The sequence below is a fragment of the Mus caroli genome, chromosome 1 (genome assembly GCF_900094665.2).
Source record: "Mus caroli chromosome 1, CAROLI_EIJ_v1.1, whole genome shotgun sequence".
NCBI classification, from domain to species: domain Eukaryota; kingdom Metazoa; phylum Chordata; class Mammalia; order Rodentia; family Muridae; genus Mus; species Mus caroli.
The window spans coordinates 145,112,492-145,133,881 of NC_034570.1; the positions used below are offsets into that span (position 1 = coordinate 145,112,492).

General features: G+C 44.0%; 1 protein-coding gene across 9 annotated transcripts in view; it reads right to left on the reverse strand.

Moving 5' to 3' along the window:
- Positions 1–233: 233 nt before the first annotated feature.
- The window catches only part of Cacna1e (calcium voltage-gated channel subunit alpha1 E), a 486,129-nt gene continuing 464,972 nt past the window's right edge, over positions 234–21,390 (reverse strand). For 6 of the 9 annotated variants that reach the window (XM_029476855.1, XM_029476841.1, XM_029476834.1 and 3 more), the window contains 5 exons: positions 17,587–17,698; positions 14,719–14,847; positions 13,511–13,691; positions 11,578–11,768; positions 234–8,412 (listed from right to left, as the gene is read on the reverse strand). In XM_029476855.1, coding sequence (XP_029332715.1) covers positions 7,870–8,412; positions 11,578–11,768; positions 13,511–13,691; positions 14,719–14,847; positions 17,587–17,698 — 1,156 coding nt within the window. In that variant the 3' untranslated portion in view covers positions 234–7,869. The remainder of the gene's footprint in view (positions 8,413–11,577; positions 11,769–13,510; positions 13,692–14,718; positions 14,848–17,586; positions 17,699–21,390) is intronic. The other 3 variants (XM_029476850.1, XM_021159517.2, XM_029476846.1) reach the window with 1 other exon arrangement.

A 21,390-nucleotide genomic window follows, 5' to 3' on the forward strand; every position in this document is an offset into this window, starting at 1 on the left:
TAGGAAGAAAACCTTTAAAGACCATCATGTCCTGGGAACTTTGAGAATATCTAGAAGTATTCACAACTGGGCTAAACTGACCCTGACTTGTCTTGATTACTGAACCTGCTGCTGATCCACCTACCAAAGCCCGTAACTACTTCATCAGCAGAGACAAAGACAAGAGAAGCAAGGGGAACCAGGCCAATTGATTCTTTACAACAAGGTTTTATTTTACTTTTCCTTGACCCACCCCCCCAGCAATAAAGTTGTTCATCTTCCTTTTATTTTTAATGGTTTTCCTTTTGGATCCAAACGAGCATTTATGTTACAGGATATCCACCTGACCAACATGCACTGCTGAACTCCGGTGTTAGGCGAGATGCACCAATACTCTGGGTGGGCCAGCATTGGCTGCCATTCAATCACCTATGACTACTGCAGGAGTGTCAGGCTGATACACCCCAGTGGATGCTGCCCTTAAGGGGGCGTCTCATGGGCTTGACTCACATGTTTGATAATGTGGGTGGCAGCATTTTTGACAACCTGAGGCAGAGCACCCAATTTCCCTCTTGATCCCATCCCATGTTCATTTTCTAAGATGAAATCAAGGCCTCTCCTTGGGTCCCAAAGGATGGAGGGGATGAGCTAGATACCAGTCATCAGTTTCCCACAATGTTGGCCTTTGAGGTTAGTACCAGTGCACCTTACCATTTGAAATTTATTCCTGACAAAAAAACCTCCTGTCCCCTACATGGGCTCTTTCCCCCTCCTATGGCACAAAGGCTGCTAAGAAGGGTACGGTGCCCTCTGCAATATTGGCTTACTATACGAGTTTCTGAAGTCATAGATTCTTTGGGCTGCTTTTTGTCTCCTCCATCTGTCAGGTCTGGAAAGGATGTTCATTGACCCACTAATTTTGGGGGGATTCAAATCAGTTTACCAAAAGCAACCCCTCTGAATCCAATATCATGCTAAAGCATTTACCCCAAATCTAAGCAAGAAGTAGAATCCAAAGTCAACCATCTTTAAGCCTGTCCTCTTCTGGGGCTTTTTATATCTCCCATGTCAACTTTGTCTTTGTTCACTAGTGTCTCTCTTTCTCCATACTCACTTGTCCCCAGTACAGAATGTCAAACATACTTGGTGCATTAAGTGTTTCTCCATTGGTGGTTTTCTGGGTGAATTCTAAATCTTGGATTCAGCCTGAGTGGCCTTGGACAGCATTCTAATGCCACCAAGAGGGAAGTTCCTCTACAATTGCAGCACTTAGGGTAGCTTTGTAGAAATTTTGGATTGTTCACAAAACACCAGGATAGAAAAACACTGATTAAAGTTCAACCTGTGGTCTAAATGTACACCCCTATTGTAGCCATTAAAACACTATGCCTATGTTTTTACTAAACCCACGGGGATCTGCTTAATGGCCTATAACTTCATATCAAAGGCAACTAAGACCAGAACTACTGTGTACTTTAATTGGCAGTTAGATTACACTATTTAGCCCTCATTTCATATTACCGTTATTTTAAAAATGGATTAATGGCACTTGACACATTTAAATGTTTTCCTTGTTCATCTCATAAATACCCTTGATAGAATTGCTTTAAAGCATCAGCTCTTGGGCAATATAGACTATCATCTATAAGAAATAAGAATGATGCAAAGAAAACAGCTGCGTCGTCAAATCAGGTCCAAGTCAGATACGGCAGATGAGGATGATGGCTTCCTTTTTAGTTTAGGGGATATCATCTCTGAGAACCAAAGAGGAAGTGGTGCAACTATGCAATCCGAGTTGAAACATCTCCTTTCAGAATATAGAGAGCAACCTATTTTTATCTCTAGAAAACTTGTAGGAAAAAAAATTAAAATAAAATTCACTCACATTTCTAACCCAGGCTAGGTAATTGTCTTCTGTGTTAGTTTCTGGTTATTCACTCTCTGACTTAAGTGTCTACAAAGAGAAGATGGTAGTAGGAAGTTTGTTGGAGGAATTCATCTTTTCTGATTAATGAAAACAGCATGGATTAAGAAAAGAAAAAGAGTGCTAACGTGAGAAGAAAATATGAGATGTAGAAAGCAGGAGTAAAGCAAACTTAGCCTCAGTCCCATTAAGATGGAGGTGTCCTTAAAAAAATCCAATGCTTAGAAGAAATGCCAAGAAGTTCCCAAGTCCTTGATGGGAGGGATATAGTGAGTGAAAGTTTTTCCAACTTGACTCGTGGAGACACGTGCTTTATAATTATTAACTCACAAGCCCTCGGCACACACATGAACTAGTCAAGCATCATCAGAATTTCAATTTCCCTAACTAGGGAAAGGAAATACATGCAATATCCTTACTGAAGGCACAGATGAGTTGTGAAGCCTGGATAGTACTCACTATCTCTTCCTATGATGTTCATTTGTCACATTGCTATATTGTTTAAACTTGGCTTCTTACTGAAAAATACATTCTGTATTATGTATTGGCTAAGGGTTGTTCTGAAATAATTCTGTATCTTATAATTTCCTTGACTTTGACTGATTTGCTGGGGAAGGCAGGTTTTCTTTTTTTCCATAAATCTAAGTTATATTTTCAGACCTTTGAAAGAGGAGAGGCAAGGGGAGACAAGGGTCCAAGGCCACTTAACTAGACAGAAGGGTGGGGTGGGGACAGGGATGGGAGGAGACAGTAACTTCAGGTTTTTGACTCAATTATCATAGCACTAATTTGACAGAAATTAATCTTAGAAAAGAAGCAAATTCGGAATACTGTAGAACACAGATTTATCCTTCTTGGCTGTCCTAGATTGGGCCTGTTCCAAAATACTTGGAATAATCAATCGAACAAAAACTACCAAACTGATAAAAATAAACATTAATCTCAATACTTCTATATTGTCTCTCCAACTCTTCCAAAACTAGATAAACAAGAACTTGAAACCCAAGAATGTATTTACATAGTAGTAGCATGGCTTATTATAAAGTCTCTTTTTGCATCTAGAAGGTTAAGACACTAACCTTCCAGTACATAGCATGATAGAAGTGTATGGGCAGAAAGAAACCTATTAAAAATAGAAGCAAGGGCCCAGACCTTACCAGGAATCATATTAGACTTTGCTGGGAGCCCCCATTAAATGAGCTAACTTGAACTCTATTCAGAGATGCTTTCTAGACACTTGGGGTAGGTTGGACCAATTTGTGAGTTTGTTGTTTTGGTGTCATGTGACTTCTCTGGAATACACACCACACAGATGAAATTAATTAAGGGGGAAAACCCCAAAACACCAAAAAGATTCACGGAAAGGAAAAGATGGCTGCCAGAAAGCAAATAGGATTATTTTTTTTCCATACCTTTCCCCCTCATGTAGTACATCTGTGTACTATGGGTGTAGAGCTGACAAAACACCCTAGCAGTCTTTGGCCAATGGAGAAGGTATCAGCTGCTGCTGTTTGGGACAGACCTGACTAGGATGTTCTGGGTGGTTCAGAGAGGAAACACTGCAAAAGGCTACTTACTGGTACAGACAGCACTTAACAGGGCTGCCTCTGATCACATTCATGAAAGAGTTGGGTCATAGCCCCTAAGTTAATTTTCTTTAGCTTTTGTTAAGAGAAGATTCTCCATGTAGAGATATTTAAAGACAACTCATCTGAACTGCATCAGATTCCTTAGGGGTTCTTGTCTGGTGTTAATCATCACGCTGTGACTGGTCACCTACATGGGGTCAGTTGACCCTCTTCTACCTGCTTCATAAAGTATTCCCACTTCTCTTGGAGTATGTGACACTCTGGGGGGCCAGGAGGGAAGGACACATCCAGGCTGGGTGGGACAGGGAATCCTTCCCAAGGAATGGGCTGCTTTGCCTCAGTAGCTTCAAGCCTTGGGAAAATTGTTTCAAAACATGACAGACATGACCCTGTTATAGGGATAACTGCAGTGAAAGTTCTTTCAAGCCTCAGAAAAATCTCTGCACATCAGGAGACAACCTGATTCCCTCCCACTGTCCACCTTTCCTTTACATAGAACTTCAACTTTGCCATTGTTATAACTGAGCCGAGAAACAAAGTCCCCAACTCCCTGCTCTACCTACCTAGAAATTCTATCAAAAAAAAAAAAATGAAACAGACATTACAGGCTTCAGAAAGAAATGTAACAAAAATATTCATGTTTAAAAATAAATCGAAATTACTTAAAAAATTTGTTCCGCTACACCAAAGAGACCTAATCTCTCTGTAGTGAGCCTCTATTAGGAACATAGACCTGCGTACACTCTTTTACAGTTCACTTGAAATGGTCTTGTGAAGCTCACCCGGTAGGCTTCAGGACAATGCTTCATGAGCAGGAACCATTTCCTAACAGCATGGCAGAAGCAGTTACTGCATCACACACACTTGGATGTAACCATCTCGGGGTGTGCTAACATGCAGCAAAACAAAGACTAGACTGGAAGACCCAGGAGCACTGCAGTTCTCACAAAGAATCTGTGGTGGTGGGGGAATGGACGTAGGTGGGAGAGGGAGAGGCTGACTAAAGGCTGGGATATGGGGTATTCTTTGTGGGGCCTCAGAGTGAAGGGAGAGAAATGTTCAGAACATCTGGAACAAGCTGGAACCAGAAGTGAAAACTTCAGTTAAATTAGAATCCTCAGGTTTGGTATAACTCCCTCCCCTTGGAACCTATCAGCATGGCTCATGTGGAGCCTGGTGGTACTAGAGGGTATCATTCCTTCATGGGCATGTGTTTTTCCTGACACACAGGGCACATTGGCTTGAACCTCCTGTCCCTTTGAAGGCTGTTGTACCCTCCTACAGATATGAAGGTAGGGACATGAAAAGCTGTCTGGAACCTTAAGAGAAAAGGCATGCCCAAACACAAGCACAGTCATACCACCTCCCTGCCTGGCTTCTGCTTGTCATGCCCCCTCTTCTCCGCTCTCTTGTTTTGAGGTGATGAGGACCAAATGTTTTTGCCAGGGTAATGAGATATCTGACTAAAGAATTCTGCAAGAAGACTTTCCACACCCAAAGAGTCGTGCTATGTACCGGAAGATGCAAGGAGAAACATGGGCTTTGAGAAAGCAGCTTCCCTTTAAAGAGAAAGATGCAGGCTCTGATAGCTAGGAGGGAAAGCCCCGGTTAGCTACAAGGAAGGTTGGCATTCAAGTTTATTAGGAGGCAGTAGGAAACTGGAGATTATTATAATAATGTGTTTGTGGCTTAATAAAAATTCTTCTATGTTCTGGTCTTAATGAAGGGTAAGTGTTGTCCAAGATAAAAGAAACCCAGGGTAAGTTGAACAAAGAAATGTTTATAAGGTCACCAGTGCTAAAAAATAAACTATGTGATCAGTTAATTGACCACAGCTATAATACTTGATATCTTTACAATGCTGTTTGTGTGTGTGCACGTGCGTGCATGTGTGTGCATTTACTGATACTATCCATTGCAGGTGAATTCCATATCTGGTCATTGTGCTGCCAGCCCACATTTCTCCAATTATAGGAATGGTAGTGCTATATCTCTGCAATTGACTTTCACAAACCACCATCCAACAGGTTTGCTGGCTCAGAATGGCCATCCTGTTGCAGACTTCCCCTAAGCAAAGTTGCATGTCCAATATCGTGGAAAGCAATTTTGTGCACACAAAGAGGCCTATAGCATCAGCACTTTGGCATGGAATGAGGCTGAGCAGAGAAAACCTTAAAAACAACACAAGTCCCAGCATCTGTCTTATGTAACAATCACATATGTCCCTTAGGATCATGCTTGTATTCTTATCTGCCCCTGAGCATACAGGGAGAGGACAATGGAGGTGGAAGGGGAGGATCTGAGGGTTGGTAGGCCTTAGGTTGGCCTCGCTGGTCACCTGTCATGGGACGACTTTGGTTTGGGGCTGACCATGGTTCATGAAAGCTCCATCAATACTCAAAAGAGAAGGCAGACTGTGGCAGATGGCTGTGGCCACGTGGATGAACTTGGCTTTTCAGAACTGCTGCTGCTGTGGTGTCAGCCCAGGGTTAGAAAGAATGGGACAGAAGAATAGAAAGGAAATGTCATATGAAAAGAGAATTTTCTTCTAAGAAATGCTGCTCCTACACAAGAGTCCCAAAAGACTCTGCCTAGTCTGGAAGAGGATAAAGACTCGATCCACTGAGCTTTCAGTGTGTTGGCCTCCAGTCTCACTGGAGAGGGTCCTGTGCAGAGGCCAGAGAGGGCAGTCCTGCCCAACACCCTGCACCCTGCTCCTGTTCACCCACTCTGATGATACTAGAGAGAAGCTTAAGGGAGGGGGGATGCATTCCACAGAATGGAACTTTTGACTGTGTTATTGATGGAAGTGCTGAGGAAGGGTCCTAAGTTCCCTTGGTGTTTCTGGTTTGGGGGATTAGGAATGACTCAGTGGCCCGAGGTTGTCTTCTACCCATCCTTCACTCTGGGGAGGGATGGAACCCAGGCCTGGCCCAGGGAATATTCAGAGATAGTGGGAGCCACATCAAAGCCTATTTTACTAAAATCAGCAGCTCAGGTCAAAACTGAGGTATAGTTACTTAATTATCTTAAAGCATCTTCACCAACTGACTCCCCAAACCCCAAACCAAGCTGCATGAGCTTCAGGCTCAAGGACTTCTCCTCACAGGGGATCCCCAGGCTGATGCCCTTTGGGAACACTGCCATTTCCATCTACCAGGATTTCTCATCTTTAGAGAACTCATTACAAAGTGACCCCCCTTGGATATGTGTTCCCTGTCCATTTGGAGAAGTGGCAGAGAACATGTAGTTGCTAATACCTGGCTTTTCTGGGCTTGGCTTAGCATTAGCCTTGCTGTCTGACAGAGGCCTGCTGCCTGCCTCCAGCCCACTGTGGTCACAGCCCTGACACCAACACTGAGTTCCTTTTATGTTTGTTGGAAAACTGAGTCTGCCTAGAGTGCCTTAAGTCTCCCCATCTACCTCACCCCTACTGTTGGGGGTTCCCTCTGACTAGTATCTAAAGAGCCAAGGTGGAGAACTGCGTGGAGTTCCTATACTGTGGCTGAACCCTTCTGGGGTTGGGGCCCTTGCTATTGGAGTTAATATTACCCTTACAAGAGCTACAGGCACCTTTGTGGGCCCCGGAGAACCTCCTTATCTAGCCTACCTACACAGCACCTACTGTGTGAGTTACAAATGTTAGAGTCTTGGACTGTACCCACCAGCACCTCCAGTTCTGTTTCTTTGACCCTCACCTTCATGGTACAGGCTGCTGGGCTATGGCTTTTCTCACCCAGACCAGCCCTTGCTGCTGTTGCCACAGCACCTTAGGCCCTTCTACTCTGGCCCTTCTCTCCCTCCCTCCCATCTCCCACTAGCATCCAGTGCTCCAGATTTAGCATGTGTCTCTTTGGGGAAAGCAAGCCCCAAGATAATGCATGAGATGCTGCTGCGGTTGCCCCCGGGGGCAGCCAAAGTGCAAGAGCTGGCGAGGAGATTCTTCTCCTGCAATTTCAACTCTTCCCTCATTAAGATGCCAGAAAGTCTTCTCAGCTGCCCAGGGCAATGAGCTTAGACACAGGTCAGCCAGATCCTGCCGCAGCTTATAGAAAAGTGGGAAGGGGCAACGGAAGCCAAGCCACCTTCACGTCCCTTCTCCCATGGGGATAAACCCCCCACATTCTTGTATCTTTTTTCCCCAGCAAAGAGGCAGGACTATGGCAGTGCCCATGTTGCAAAGGGAAATAATCCAAATTGGTGGGTTCGACTGGTTTTTCCATCTGTCTTTTCCTTCCTCTTCTCTGAGGATGCATTGGCGTCCTTTCTCCATCTTTCTTCTCCCTCTTCCTCCCCCCCGGGCCGCACTGGCTTCCCAATTTGGTCTTGGTTTTCTCCTTGTGAGAGAAGAGCATGCATCGGAGGGGATGGCAGCCTCTAGCACTTATCGTCTTCTTCCGTGTCACTCAGGAGGTCACTGACAGCTCCACACATCATGCCAGGCCCAGGCCCCCCACGCCTCCGCCGCCGATAGTGCCCATTAGGCATCTGCCAGCTGTGCCGTAGGGGTGGCGCAGAGCCAATGGTATTGGATCGGCCCAAGCTAGTGGCTACGGCTGCCTCAAAGGTGAGTGTCTCCTCCTCGCCACAGTCTGAGGCGTGGGAGTCTTCATGGAGGGCCAGATAGGGCTCGGAGATGTAGTGCTGTGGGGAAGGATGCTGACCCTGCTGGGGGTGCAAGGAGTTGGAAGACTCGGTCAGGCAAGCGCTGTTGCTCTCCAGAGCTTGAGAGGCCAGTGGGGATCCACCCTCACTTCCATCAGGAGGTGGAGAGATGCCGCCAGTGTGTCTCATCAGGGAGCTGTAGGAGAGGAGGGGACGAGGCTTTGGTGGCACAGGTGGGAGCTGGCGACGGCTTCGTCTTGGGGTGCTGGTGTCGGAAATAGAGGGGATGGAGCTCTCACTTAGGGAACCAGTACCCTGCATCATGGGAGAAAGATGACAGATTAGATTAGGCACAGTGGGCCCTCCTGAGATTGCCAACCCCTTCTGTAGAAAGCTCTGTGAGTCTAGAGGTCTGGAGTAGCCTGAGAGTTAGTCTCCTCTGCTACTCATACCCTGCAGGGACTCAGGGATCAAATGAGTAGAGAAGTAGATGCCATCTAGATCAGAACAAATCTCTGGAAATCAAGTTCAACTAATGATGCAGGTTTAGCCACTATGGGTTTGGGGTAGACCTGGCATGTGCTTTAAACGGCCACTGTGACAATAAAACCCCCAGATGGCTAGCCAGGACATGGAAACTGCATACAGGAATATCAGAAGGTTCTAGGCCAAAGAGCTCCCTAAAAGGATGCTTAGAATCCCTGTCTGTTCAGGAAATGAGATCTAAGCAAGAGCAAATTCCTCTTCCTTCCCTTTTGTAGTGGTGAATTTGTTAAACTGCTTTGGCTTACAGCAGGTTGAGTACACACGGCACCCCGCCCAAGAGCTTTGGATTCAAGAATGTAAGGCGCACACACATTAATTTTGATATGTCTTGACTAGATCAATGGTTGGGCACTTCTAAACCTCTCCACCACTAGCAAACACTCCCCCCCTCCCCCCAGTATTCCTGAGTTAAAATCTATTATTACATCTCTGCTATCCCAGATCCAAATGGGGAAGTAGCCCCTAGGGCCATTTTCCCAGATTGTTTTTGTTTGTTTTTGTTTTGTTTTTTGTTTTTTTGTTTTTATTTGTTTTTTGTTTTTTGTTTTCCGAGACAAGGTTTCTCTGTATAACTCTGGCTGTCCTGGAACTCACTCTGTAGACTAGGCTGGCCTCGAACTCAGAAATCTGCCTGCCTCTGCCTCCTGAGTGCTGGGATTAAAGGCAAACCACACCACGCCCGGCTAAGATTTTTTTATTAGATGTTTTCGTCATTTACATTTCAAATGCTATCCCCTTTCCTAGTTTCTTCTCCGAAAATCCCCTATACCCTCCTCCTCTCCCTGCTCCCCAACCCACTCACTCCCACTTCCTGGCCCTAGCATTCCCAGATACTAGGGCCCAAGACCAAGGGCCTCTCCTCTCACTGATGGCTAACTAGGCTATCCTCTGCTGCATATGCAGATAGAGACACGAGCTCTGGGGTTACTGGTAGTTCATATTGTTGTTTCTCCTATAGGGCTGCAGACCCCTTTAGCTCCTTGGGTACTTTCTCTAGCTACTTTATTGGGGACCCTGTGTTCCATCCAACAGATGACTGTGAGCATCTACTTCTGTTTTTGCCAGGCACTGACATAGCCTCACAAGAGAGAGCTGTATGAGGATCCTGTCAGCAAAATCTTGTTGGTATATGCAATAGTGTCTGGGTTTGGTGGTTGTATATGGGATGGATCCCCAGGTGGGGCAGTCTCTGGATGGTCCTTCCTTCAGGCTCAGATCCAAACTTTGTCTCTGTAACTCCTTCCATGGTTATTTTGTTTCCCATTCTAAGAAGGAATGAAGTACCCACACTTTGGTCTTCCTTCTTCTTGAGTTTCATGTGTTTTGCAAATTGTATCTCTGGTATTCTAAGTTTCTGGGCAAATATCCACTTATCAATGAGTACATATCATGTGTGTTCTTTTATGATTGGGTTACCTCACTCAGGATGATATACTCCAGATCCATCCATTTGCCTAAGAATTTCATAAATTCATCGTTTTTAATAGCTGAGTAGTACCCCGTTGTGTAAATGTACCATATTTTCTGTATCCTCTGTTGAGGGGCATCTGGGTTCTTTCCAGCTTCTGGCTATTATAAATAAGGCTGCTATGAATATAGTGGAGCATGTGTCCTTATTACAAGTTATGTTCCCAGATTCTTACATGCCGGTGAGCCTTTGAGTTTCATCTTTCTGCTTCCCTGTCATGGTGATTCTGTCTTTTTCAAGCCTCCTCCTCCTCCTTCTCCTCCTTTTCCTCCTCCTCTTCCTTCTTCTTCTTCTTTTTTTTTTTTTTTTTTTTTTTTTTTTTGTCCCTTACCTGCACAGTCTAAAAGTCCTGCTCCGTCTCTCTGCCCAGCCATTGGCTGTACAGCAATTCTTATTACCAATCAGCCAGCTGGGGTCAGGGACCCTCAGACAAGCACTAGAACTAATCCCCAACACCTGGTTGTCCAACTAGAGTACACTGTAAGTATCTGAGGTGACCTAAAGCCTGTTTTCTTGCCCCTCTATTAGTGATAGTTTGCTGTCATTGGCTTCTACAGTCAACATGTCTCTGCCCTTATCTGTCTTCCTTGCCTAGTCCATGTAGTACCTGAGCCCAGGTGTTGGCAAATGGTTTCCAGCAATGTTCTCTCAAGGTGTGTGAAACCTGTGAGCCACCTGTAAGAATCTTATGGGGTGGGGTCCTTTCAGATATGAAATTCTGGGTTTGACTTTTAAGCAAGTCTCATTGGATTCTTCAAAGTTTCAGGGATTTGCTGTGCTAGCAAACCCCAGGGCTGGCTCTGTTCTACAATACAATTTGGAAACCACTATGCCTTGGGTAAATTTCTCTACTGCTATGTCTCAGAATTGCTTTAACAGTCTCTTGTTTCTGGCTTACCATTTCTAACCAAATGTGTCTCCCATCTGGACTCCAGGAACTTTGAGAAGGGTTAGGGCTGGAAAAGAGGGGCAACACAAATAACACTGCCACACAGCTATTTCTTAGGCATACACTGGGAATTAGGAAAAGATGGAGAGATGAGATGTGCTCCTTCTCCTGAGAGGGCTACACAATCCATAAGCAAAGTGGAGTTGTCCAACTTGCAAATTCTGGCTTTAGAGATGAATTATCATTCCAGTTGGTACTGAGAATCACACCTTATGGCTGAAAGGCCATCTTTATTTCTTAAGTCTAGCTGAATTTGTATATCGGGATACTGAGGACAGGCATGGACTGACTTCCAGATACTGTCTTTCTTGGGGACTGGGAGGATCTCATTTCTTGTGAATTCCTGCCACTTCTGAATCTGCAAGCACAGAACAGCCAGCCTCTGTGTTCAGTGGTTATTTCTTGTGAACATCAGGAGCTGAGGTCCCAGAGGCTGACATGAGGCAATGGAAGCCCCTCCTAGTACAGCATTCCACCTTTCCCTGACCTGCTAGAGGCTCAACTTCTCTATATTCACCTGTCTGTTGGGGGTCTGTGACCTTCCTTCACTGGGTGACCTGGACTGGCGACGTTCTGGGGACTCCCAGTCAGCCTGGGTCCCTCGCTCCTCAGAATTGCAGCGGGAGACATCCGGAGAGAGGAGGTGCTTTCGTTCTTTGGATCGGCCTCTCTCCCTGCCTCCTGAGCGGTGAGTGTCAGACTTGTGACCTGTGAAAGGTGATAACAATTGGTTATTGTTAATCAGCCCATTCTGGCTTGATGACACTGAACTCCAAGCCACAGATTCTACCCTAACCAGGGATTTGAGCCATTGTGAACTGATTGTGTTCATTCAGAATTCAGGGTTGAATCCTAACCTCCAATGGAATGGAGAGAGGATGTACAGCCTTTGGTAGGAGACTAGCTTAGGACGGTGAAGCTCTTACTATTAGAATATGTATCCCAGGGATAGTTTGCTTCCTGTCCCTGATATCTCTCCTGTGAGGACATAATGAGAAGAGGAAGTCCCCACCAGACACTGTTGTCACATTGAGCTCATATTTCATGGCCTCCTGAACTGACTGAAGTGCCCTGGCTTCTCCAGGCAGATCAACAGGCAACTTAAAAGGGAAATGGGACAGAAAATTCCACTTTTAGTGAGCAAGTGAGTCTGCGAGGTACCACTGAAAAGACAGGTACCAACGAGTGGAGACTGTTTTCTCTGCTTCCTTTATGCCAGATACAGTAAACAGTATCTCTGCCAGATGGCCCAGGGATTGTCTGTGTCCTGCACTTGACTTAAGAAGATGGCACGGGGAAGGGGATTTGGAGGGTTCAATGAACGAAATGCTAGCACATCTAATGTAATGTTAAGGTGAGAACATCTAACTTGAAGGATCTAACTTGAGCCGGGCGTGGTGGCGCACGCCTTTAATCCCAGCACTCGGGAGGCAGAGGCAGGCGGATTTCTGAGTTCGAGGCCAGCCTGGTTTACAAAGTGAGTGNGGGAGGCAGAGGCAGGCGGATTTCTGAGTTCGAGGCCAGCCTGGTTTACAAAGTGAGTGCCAGGACAGCCAGGGCTACACAGAGAAACCCTGTCTCAAAAAAAAAAAAAAAACCAAAAAAAAAAAAAAGGATCTAACTTGAAGGATCTCCATTCTAGTCTTTATGACGCCACATCCTGGCTCTCAATTTGGGGAAGATCACTGGTTTTCAAGTTTGATTTCTGCCTCTAGTGAAGTAAGCGGAATGAGATGAGTGATTTTTAAAGTTTTCAAATCCAGTAAAACAGAAAGGCTTTAAATGAACCTCAGTGCATGGGATAATTCCAGGTAACACAGTGGGTAAAACGAGCTGGTGGCAGAGCTCAGTGCCTTTTGGGGATGCCATGGCTTCCATGACATCCCTATGGAATCTCTGTTGTTTTGTAAAAGGCTAACTGAAAACCTTGATTAATGGCATTGGCACTTGTGATGACCACATAGGGCATGGGTCAGTTTCCGAATGATACCTCAGAGAGAGCAGCATTTTGACTGGAGCATTTGTCTATCAGTTTGCGTATAGGCGGGACGAGCACAGGTGAGCCACAGTGTGTATGTGGAGGTCAGAGGACTTGGTCTTAGTTTTGTGCTGCCATGTTTGAGACCGTATCACTTTAGTGACAATGGCTGCATAAACCATAATAGCAGGATCCATCTTGTCAGAGGAGCACTGGGATTACAGATATGTACTGTTGTGCTCCAGTTTTATGTAAGTTCTAGGGATTTGAACCCATGTCTTCACACTTGCATAGCAAGCTCTTTACACATGAACCATCTACCCAGGCCTTTCTTCACTTTCTTAAACCCCGGCCTTTATCTAAATCATGCTCCACTTTATCTAAATTATGTTCTAGTCACTTCTGATCCTTATGAAGACTAGGTCCATCAGTTGCCAGGAAAACAGACAGATGCTAAAAATGACTCTCTCACCGGAGTCAGAATTCAGGCGGTGTGCTGACAGCCTCAGGGAGGAGTGGTAACTTCTGCGCCGTGACTTGTAAGTGTTTTCACTGCTGCGTTCCATGGAGAACTCCTCCAACCAGGAGGAATTTGAACGCTTATCCCGAATTGTAGAAAATGAACGTCGCATAGAGCTAGGGTCTGTTACCACCTAGAAAGGAAAACCCCCCCAGAGGAATACAAAGTCTGGATTAATCACTGAAAGAGTCTGAAGATCCAGATGTGGTACTGAAACTCTTGGGAATGATGAGCTATAATCCCTGGAAATTGTCACCTCCCTTGAATCCCCCTTGCAGAAACCTTGGCTGCAGAGGCTAATCAGGAAAAGGTGTCCTATGTAAGCTAACCATCACTGAGAGTGGCTTGGATTGTCTCCTTGTTTTTATGAACAAAACCAGATGATTCCACTTCCTGTGCAGTGTGGGCAGGCACTGTGTAAACGCCTCATAGAACTATCTACCATAGGTGCTCAGTCAGGACCTGCTGTAAATGGGGGGGGGGGTCACTTTGAAATAGGTGACAGCAATTATCCAAAAGGCTATATTTTGAGGGAAACATTTCTTACTTAGCAGATAAGGCTCTGACTTAGAGCTTCCTACCCTAGGCAAGCTTGCAACTCAACCACTAAGGAAGTACCACCCTCCTGCCATCACTTTCCCCCCACCATCCTACCCCCACAAACTCTGGTGCTTTGGATTGTCACAGGTGTTAGAACAGATCCACAAAAACTTCTTGTCTCTGTCAAAACTTGATGTAAGACAGACAAAGAAGCTAAGAAAACAGACAAAGAGATGAGGCGTGGCCTGCACTAGATATGACAGTCCTGACATAGAGCGGTGTGTACAGATAACTCATGTACCAAGGAGGCTGGGAAAAGAGAAAAGGATGGGAAAATACAGAGAGAAAAATGCCTGCTGCTTGGTTGGTTGGGTCCTGAGAATGCTTATCCCAGGGCAGGAAAAGAGATGCTATGTTGTTGAGTAGACACTTGAAGGCAAGATTAATTAAAAACACACTATAGAGAAAACTTTATCAGAGATGGTCCATGAGCTAGGTCTTGTGTGTAGCTAAGGGATAGAGGAAAGTTCAGGGCTTACCTGAAAATATCAGGTATTTCATAACCCACCTAATAAAGCCTGGGATGTCACTGCATAAGGTGTGTGGTGTTTGAGTTTTACCTGGGGATCCATAGTCAGACGTGGCATAGAGGATGCCCTCCCAGATCCCGCATGCTCCTGGGTGTCCGGAGGAAGGTAGATGCCATGGTTAGAGGACTGCACACTTTTTAATTCACTAACCTCTGGCTCCTGGAAATAAACACACAGCCACGCTTGTGGGACTTGGTTCCATCTGGTTGCCTCTCAATTCCAGGGGATGGTTCAGCCCCCATTGTAGAAATGGCTTTAAGAAGGGAGCCTGATATTTATGAGGCCCTAGTTGTAGGTGTGTTATGTGAGCACACATGCATAATTTTATATGTGTGATGCTAGAAATCCCACACAGAAGTCTCTCAATGGGATGAAGAGGTAAAGACCATTGTTGGAAGACCTCCTCAGGGTTTTATAGCCTTATCAAGCAAACATTTATGCTCATTGGATACTTTACATATGTGAAATATATCTTCTGATGGGTGTTATTACTGTGTTCATTCTTTGAAGAATCGTTTTTATCAGTTTCATAGAAACCAGGATTTGAAAGAAAGTTGCTAATTATCTAAGAGAAAATATGTTATGAGTTTATTAGGTAAGAGTTTTATAATTAAAGCCATCCAAAAATGTAGTGGGTAACCTCTGTCAGAAATGTACTAACAATAAATATAATGCAAACTGCTTTCATGATTAGATATGTGATCAATAAAAAATTTCTATTACACATTTTTATTTAACTTAATAGATCCAAGTATTATTATGTCAACATGTAGATTACCCCATTTTAAGAATAATGATTACATGCCATTTGGACTCATAACGTTCCAATTGTTCACCAGTCATATATGTGTTACTGATGTTACTGTATTAAAATGTGCCCCCACACAGTGCTCTGAGGTTAGTTAGGAAAATGTTGCTTCTGAAACTCCTGTGTTATTTCCCTAGTTCAAGAATGTGAGTTACCATGAAGACAACTTGTATAATTGTATAAATCTTGGAGCTACTTACATAAGCCACACAGAGATCAAAGAAATATCTTTGACATCTGGAGATTATTCTAAGGGAAAAAATGTCATTTTATACTTAGCTATTTATACCCTAAAATATGGGTGCATGAGTAGGTCAGTGTTCAAAGAAAGGGGAACCTGGGATGGTTGGTCAACTTTATGGCTACTGGTGTGGCTGGGAAGAGGACCTTCCGGGGCTGTGTGATATGTGAGCTTGAGGAGGCCACAGCATTTGTAGTGCGTGCGATAATGTGGCACACAATTCCAACTTCAAACAGATGCAGCAATGACATTGAAGTCTACAGGTGTCAGCGGCGGTGTGAGACACACTCCATATGCACATACACAAATCATGGCCACGCCTCAGGACATGGAGCAGGGACCCAGAGGGATGGGCAGTAGACAGTGGTGAGGGTGTTTCATGGCTGACACCTGAATTAAATTACAGACACCGGCACTGACAAGATGAACACATATCCGAAAAGTTCTGGTGCTACGTCTCAGCCTGGGGAAACCCACAGAAGTGATGAGGTAGCCAAGCATCCCTGGGAGTGGGGAAAAGACACATTATTGAGATTTTTCTCTACCACACCTACCAACTCGGTTGGGAAGGCATAAAGTAGTGAGAAGAATTTTCAGAATCGAGCTATCCATATCAATCTAGTTCCCAGATTTTAGTGCTAAATCAGTTTAGGGAAGAGGGTAATTATTGTCAGAAGCTCTACCAACTCTACCAAGAACATCCTTGGGTAGGTTGTTCAGTATTCCAGGGATATCTGACCTTGCCGTCTTTCCATTACAACTATGCATGATCCTCTGTCTCAGCAAGCACAGAAGACAGAATTACCCAGCTGAGCTACTCCTCTCTGTAGAGAACCTACTTTATCACACAAATGTGCGCACAAACACACACCATCATCATCATCATCAAATCATCATCAAATCATCATCAAATCACCATCATCATTATCATGAAATCATCATCATCACCATCATCATCACCCATTTGGCATGGTTCTGGGATATATAGTAGTGGCAATAAGGTCATGAGACAAAGGAGAGGAAAAAGGTCACCAATAAATGTTAAAGGAATGAGGCTCAGCTCACTTAATGCCGGCTGACTCTATAGACATTTGCAAAAACTAGGTTTTGTCTTGTTCTATCCAATCCAATTAGGCCTGGGAGGAAACTTAGAATTCATGACTCCCGAGCTAGGAATAATTGCAAAATTGATTAGTTTGGCAATCAGTTTTTGCTTTTGCACTAGTAAAGCCAAAAATTTTTAACTGGTGCTTTCTTCTCTAAGGCTGAACTTGACTTTAGGGTTCTCAGGCATTTTACCATCCAGACTAATGAAAAACTTATCTTGGGGGTCAGGAAAATGATGTTAGGGGCTTTTTGGAATGTATGTGACATTGTAAAATTATAACCGAAGGGAAGAAATTTGCCTGAGCCCACGTATAACAAAAGTGGTGAAGTCTTCCATATATCCTGTCAGACAGCTAGTCATTGTTGCAGATGCAAACACTAAGCATTAGAGGAGGTGGGCTTCACTCAAGGATGCTAGGGACATTCTCATATTCCCTTAAGCAGCACTCAGTAGTACAGTATACAATATGCATAGATACTACTCATTATATCAGACTGTCTTAAAGCTTACTATCACAGGCAAGATTTTTTATATTTGCTTCAAAATTTGGTAAATTAAAAGTGTTTGACCTGAAGAAATATAAGTCCCCACAGGAGAGAAGAGCCCTCTGGCACTTTTAAAACCTGAAGAGGAAACATTCTCAGTAAACATGAGAAACTAGGTAAGAAGGGGCTGAAGATAGGATGAAAGGGATCAGGAGACCAAGGAAATGCTTCTGAGGTCATGTACTCGTGCATTCACCAGAGATTGTTGTTCCTGGAATTGCCCATCATCCGCTGGGTCCATACAAGCCAACTGGAATATTTCTTGAGGGGAGAGTGGACTCATTGAAGGGTATCCACTCCGACCACTCCTGAAAAGCAATGTCAAATTCAGAGGTAATGAGGGACAGAGAAAAAGTCATGCCATAACTTCCACTAGCAAGTCCCATCCCATAGAAGACCTCCTCCATACGAGAGTCGCACCCTGCACTCTCGGCTAGTCTATAAATCTGTTGATTTGCAGGTGGCTGGTCTTAGAACAGAAGATGTTTAAGAAAGTGTAAGAAAACATAGAAACTGGTGCTTTCAACCTGCATTTGGAATCATTCATCATTCTGCTGGCGACCAGCATATCTGTGACAAATGACATCATTTGTCACACTCAGCCATATGGAAGACCAGTGCTAGATTGTAAACCTGTTTCTGTTGAGTTTCCCTCATTGGGCAGAAAAATGCCAGAGTTTAAACAGTGAACAGCTTGTTTAAATATTAAGCAGTCATAGTCTTTAAAATGGTTTGACTGTGCCAACATCCATGGCTAAGCTCAACTCTATCCAATTCAGCTCCATGAACTTTTCCTAAAGGGTTTCTCTGTGCTGTTCACTGGCACTGTTGGTTCATGAACTGGAAGATGACTTTAGAGGGAAGCAAAGCCCCCTGTATTGCTTGAGATGTGTGAGAAAATAATGGGGTAGGGAAAAACACTACCAAGTGAAATATATGGGGGTTGGCCTGGTAGATCACTACCAAGTCAGTCTGGTTCAGCAATTCCTATACAATCATATCCATGGTGTTGGTTAGAAGAAAAGGCCAGCTGACCCTTCCTGAAACATTGGCTTCTGTTGCCACTCACTGCTACCAATATGGTAGCAGTTTTCTTTGGCCTAAGCAAGAATGCAAGCAAGCCCCCTGACTCTGGAGAAAGGGGGAGGAGGCCAGGGCTATGAAACTCTACTCTCTGAAAAGTCATAGTTCTACAAGATGACACACCATCTCTCCAAATGTCAGCCTTCTCTCTAGGGAGGCCTTTCTCATAACAGTCTATTGCTGAAGACTCTGCACCCCATAGAAAATTAGAGGAGTGAACAAGAATTGCTACTTACTTTAAAATAATCTGTCTGTAGAATCATACTAGGTTTAGCATTGAAAGAGAAGGTGTGGATAGAAGCGAATCAGCTGGGGGTTGGGAGGGGGCACCCTGACTGTGCGAGTGTTAGCAGAGTTTTACAACTCCCACAGAGTCATTCATATTGACATTACCTGTCTAAAGGTCATTCATTCATTCATTCATTCATATATGTGCCTTCTCCTGAAAAATCGAGGGAACAGGAGATACATTGCAAGTATAGCACATGGCCCCCTAAGTTCTACAGAGAACAGTTAACTTTTCAATCGGTGGTGAAGACCTCCTATGGTGTCCTCAAAGTTCATGTGCAGGAAATCCCATTACTAAAGTTACATGAAAGTAGACCATTGGGAAGATCATTAGGACTGAGGAGGCTGTGGAGGCAGAGCTCTCATGGTACATTACTCTCACTGTCTCCATCACAAAAAGACAAACATCTGTGTTAACAAGGCTATTCCATTTCTTCTCAACAATTTGATAAAACTAAAAGGCCCTCATCACATAAGGCACCATGCTTTGGGGCTTCCCAAGACCCAGCATTATTATTCAAATATAAATTCTATTCTTTATAACCTTCTAGTCCGAGGTATTTTGTTAGAAAAACAGAAAAAATATTGACAGGACCCCAAGAATCACTAAACAACTCCAAGGTTAAATAATTTCAATTTGGAGTGATAACCTTCTTTAAAAATGGCCTCTCCCATGCTCTTGTTCCTACCTCACCAACCTCCTTTGGCATTCTTGTCCTTTGCTCCCAGAATTCCACGTATATGCTGTTTTAAGTGTGTTGAATGTAGTAACAGCCAGGCTACATCTGCTTCCCACCAAACTCTTTCCATATACTTTGGAGGCATTGTACCAAAAGTTATTTCCTTCAGAAAATAGTCTTGATCTCTGCCAGAACTCTCACATGCCCCCCTCTCATGTCACTGTTTTTCTTGCTGGAATTTATCACAATCGTACTTGAAAACCATGACTCCTTTCTCTGCCAGTTTTCCCATTTGAGGCCTGGATCTCTGGTTGTAAGGTCACTTGGTGTATGTGTGGTGAGTGAGCTCTGCCTCCTGTGTTCACCACTGTAACCCTAAAGCCCTCTCTAAATTGGTGCCTGGCTCTCAAGCCTATAGCACTGTCAACCCAAAGGCTCACACTTGAAGCACATGGCTCTTCTTAATTCCTTTCCCTTCCTTACTCCTCATAGCAAACCTATTTATAAATCCTATCCATTCTCCCTATTAAATACCCTGCTTACTGACTTCTCACCATTTCTAGCCTGCTTGTTTAAACCACTGCCACCAAAAATTTATATAACCTCAGCAAGCTACTACATGATATCATCTCTAGAATTTTTCCCTAGAATGTTCCCTTATGATTCAGTAAATCTACATTGAATTCATAAATGAATTTCACAAGGCACAAATCTAATCATGTCACTCTGAAACATAAAGCTCCATTATTTTAAGACAAAATAAATTTAACTTCTTTATCGTGGCTTAGAATGCCCTCTAAGACTGTCACTGTGCAGCTCTCCAAACATGGCAGCAGCCACCTTTCCTGGATGTTCTACTCCGATTGTAGTCCATAGGTACCTTAGTTTACCTCAGTTCACCTCCTGAAGGACTTGCCTCTGGGTCTCTATGTTTCTTACTTGAGGATACACCCTTCCACCCCACACCAAGGTCTCAAATGAGAAAAATGGCTTCCTTTCCATGATATCACAATTTCCTGCCCTCCTACATTTAATCTATCACTCTTATAGTTTCCCCTCTCCAGATTTGTATCCTTGGGGACTACGACCTGATCATCAGTATCTCTAGTGCCAGAGCCAATGATTAGGCAAAATTTGTTCTCAACAAATATTGGTAAAAATCAGTGAGTAACTTGAATCTATAAACATATGGAAGAAAAGACAGAGTGATGATCCCATGATGTGGCTTGGCTTATGTAGAAATTCTAGACAAAACAGAGATCTAGATGCAAGGGCAAAGGAGTATCTTCCACTAATAGATCAAGGACTCATGAAAAAAATAGTGTGAAGCCTTGCAGGGAGGAGACCCCATTTCTCTAGTCATACCTTCTTCTCTCTCTACTCCACAGAGCAATAAAATGTATTTCTACTTGTTTTCTGGGGTCCAGAGTATCCAAAGACTGCTCTCTGATCATACAAAATTGTTTGTAAAGAAAGCTCTGGGCATGTTCTTCTCTTTGAAATTTCTTAGATTATGAAGTCAGAAAAAGATTTGCAAGAACAAAGTTTCATACCACAGTGTTAAAGAAATGAATGGTGTGGACTCTTCCCAATAGTGCTCCAATGGAGGCCTTATTCCCAAACTCTGCGTCTCCCTTTTCTGATCATTAGTGGAATTGTCCTTCTTAGTGATTCCCACTTCTCCAAGCAAGACCTGCTTAAACCCAACCACATAACTTCATTTCCAATGAGAAGAGGAGCATGTGTCCCTTGGCTTCCACTCCCCCCTAGTGACAACTGGAAAACAATGACATAATGGGATATGTATGCTATGAGAGACCATCTCTGACTGTACTGGCTATTTTTGTGTCAACTTGACACAGCTGGAGTTATCACAGAGAAAGGAGCTTCAGTTGAGGAAATGCCTCTATGAGATCCAACTGTAAGGCATTTTCTCAATTAGTGATCAA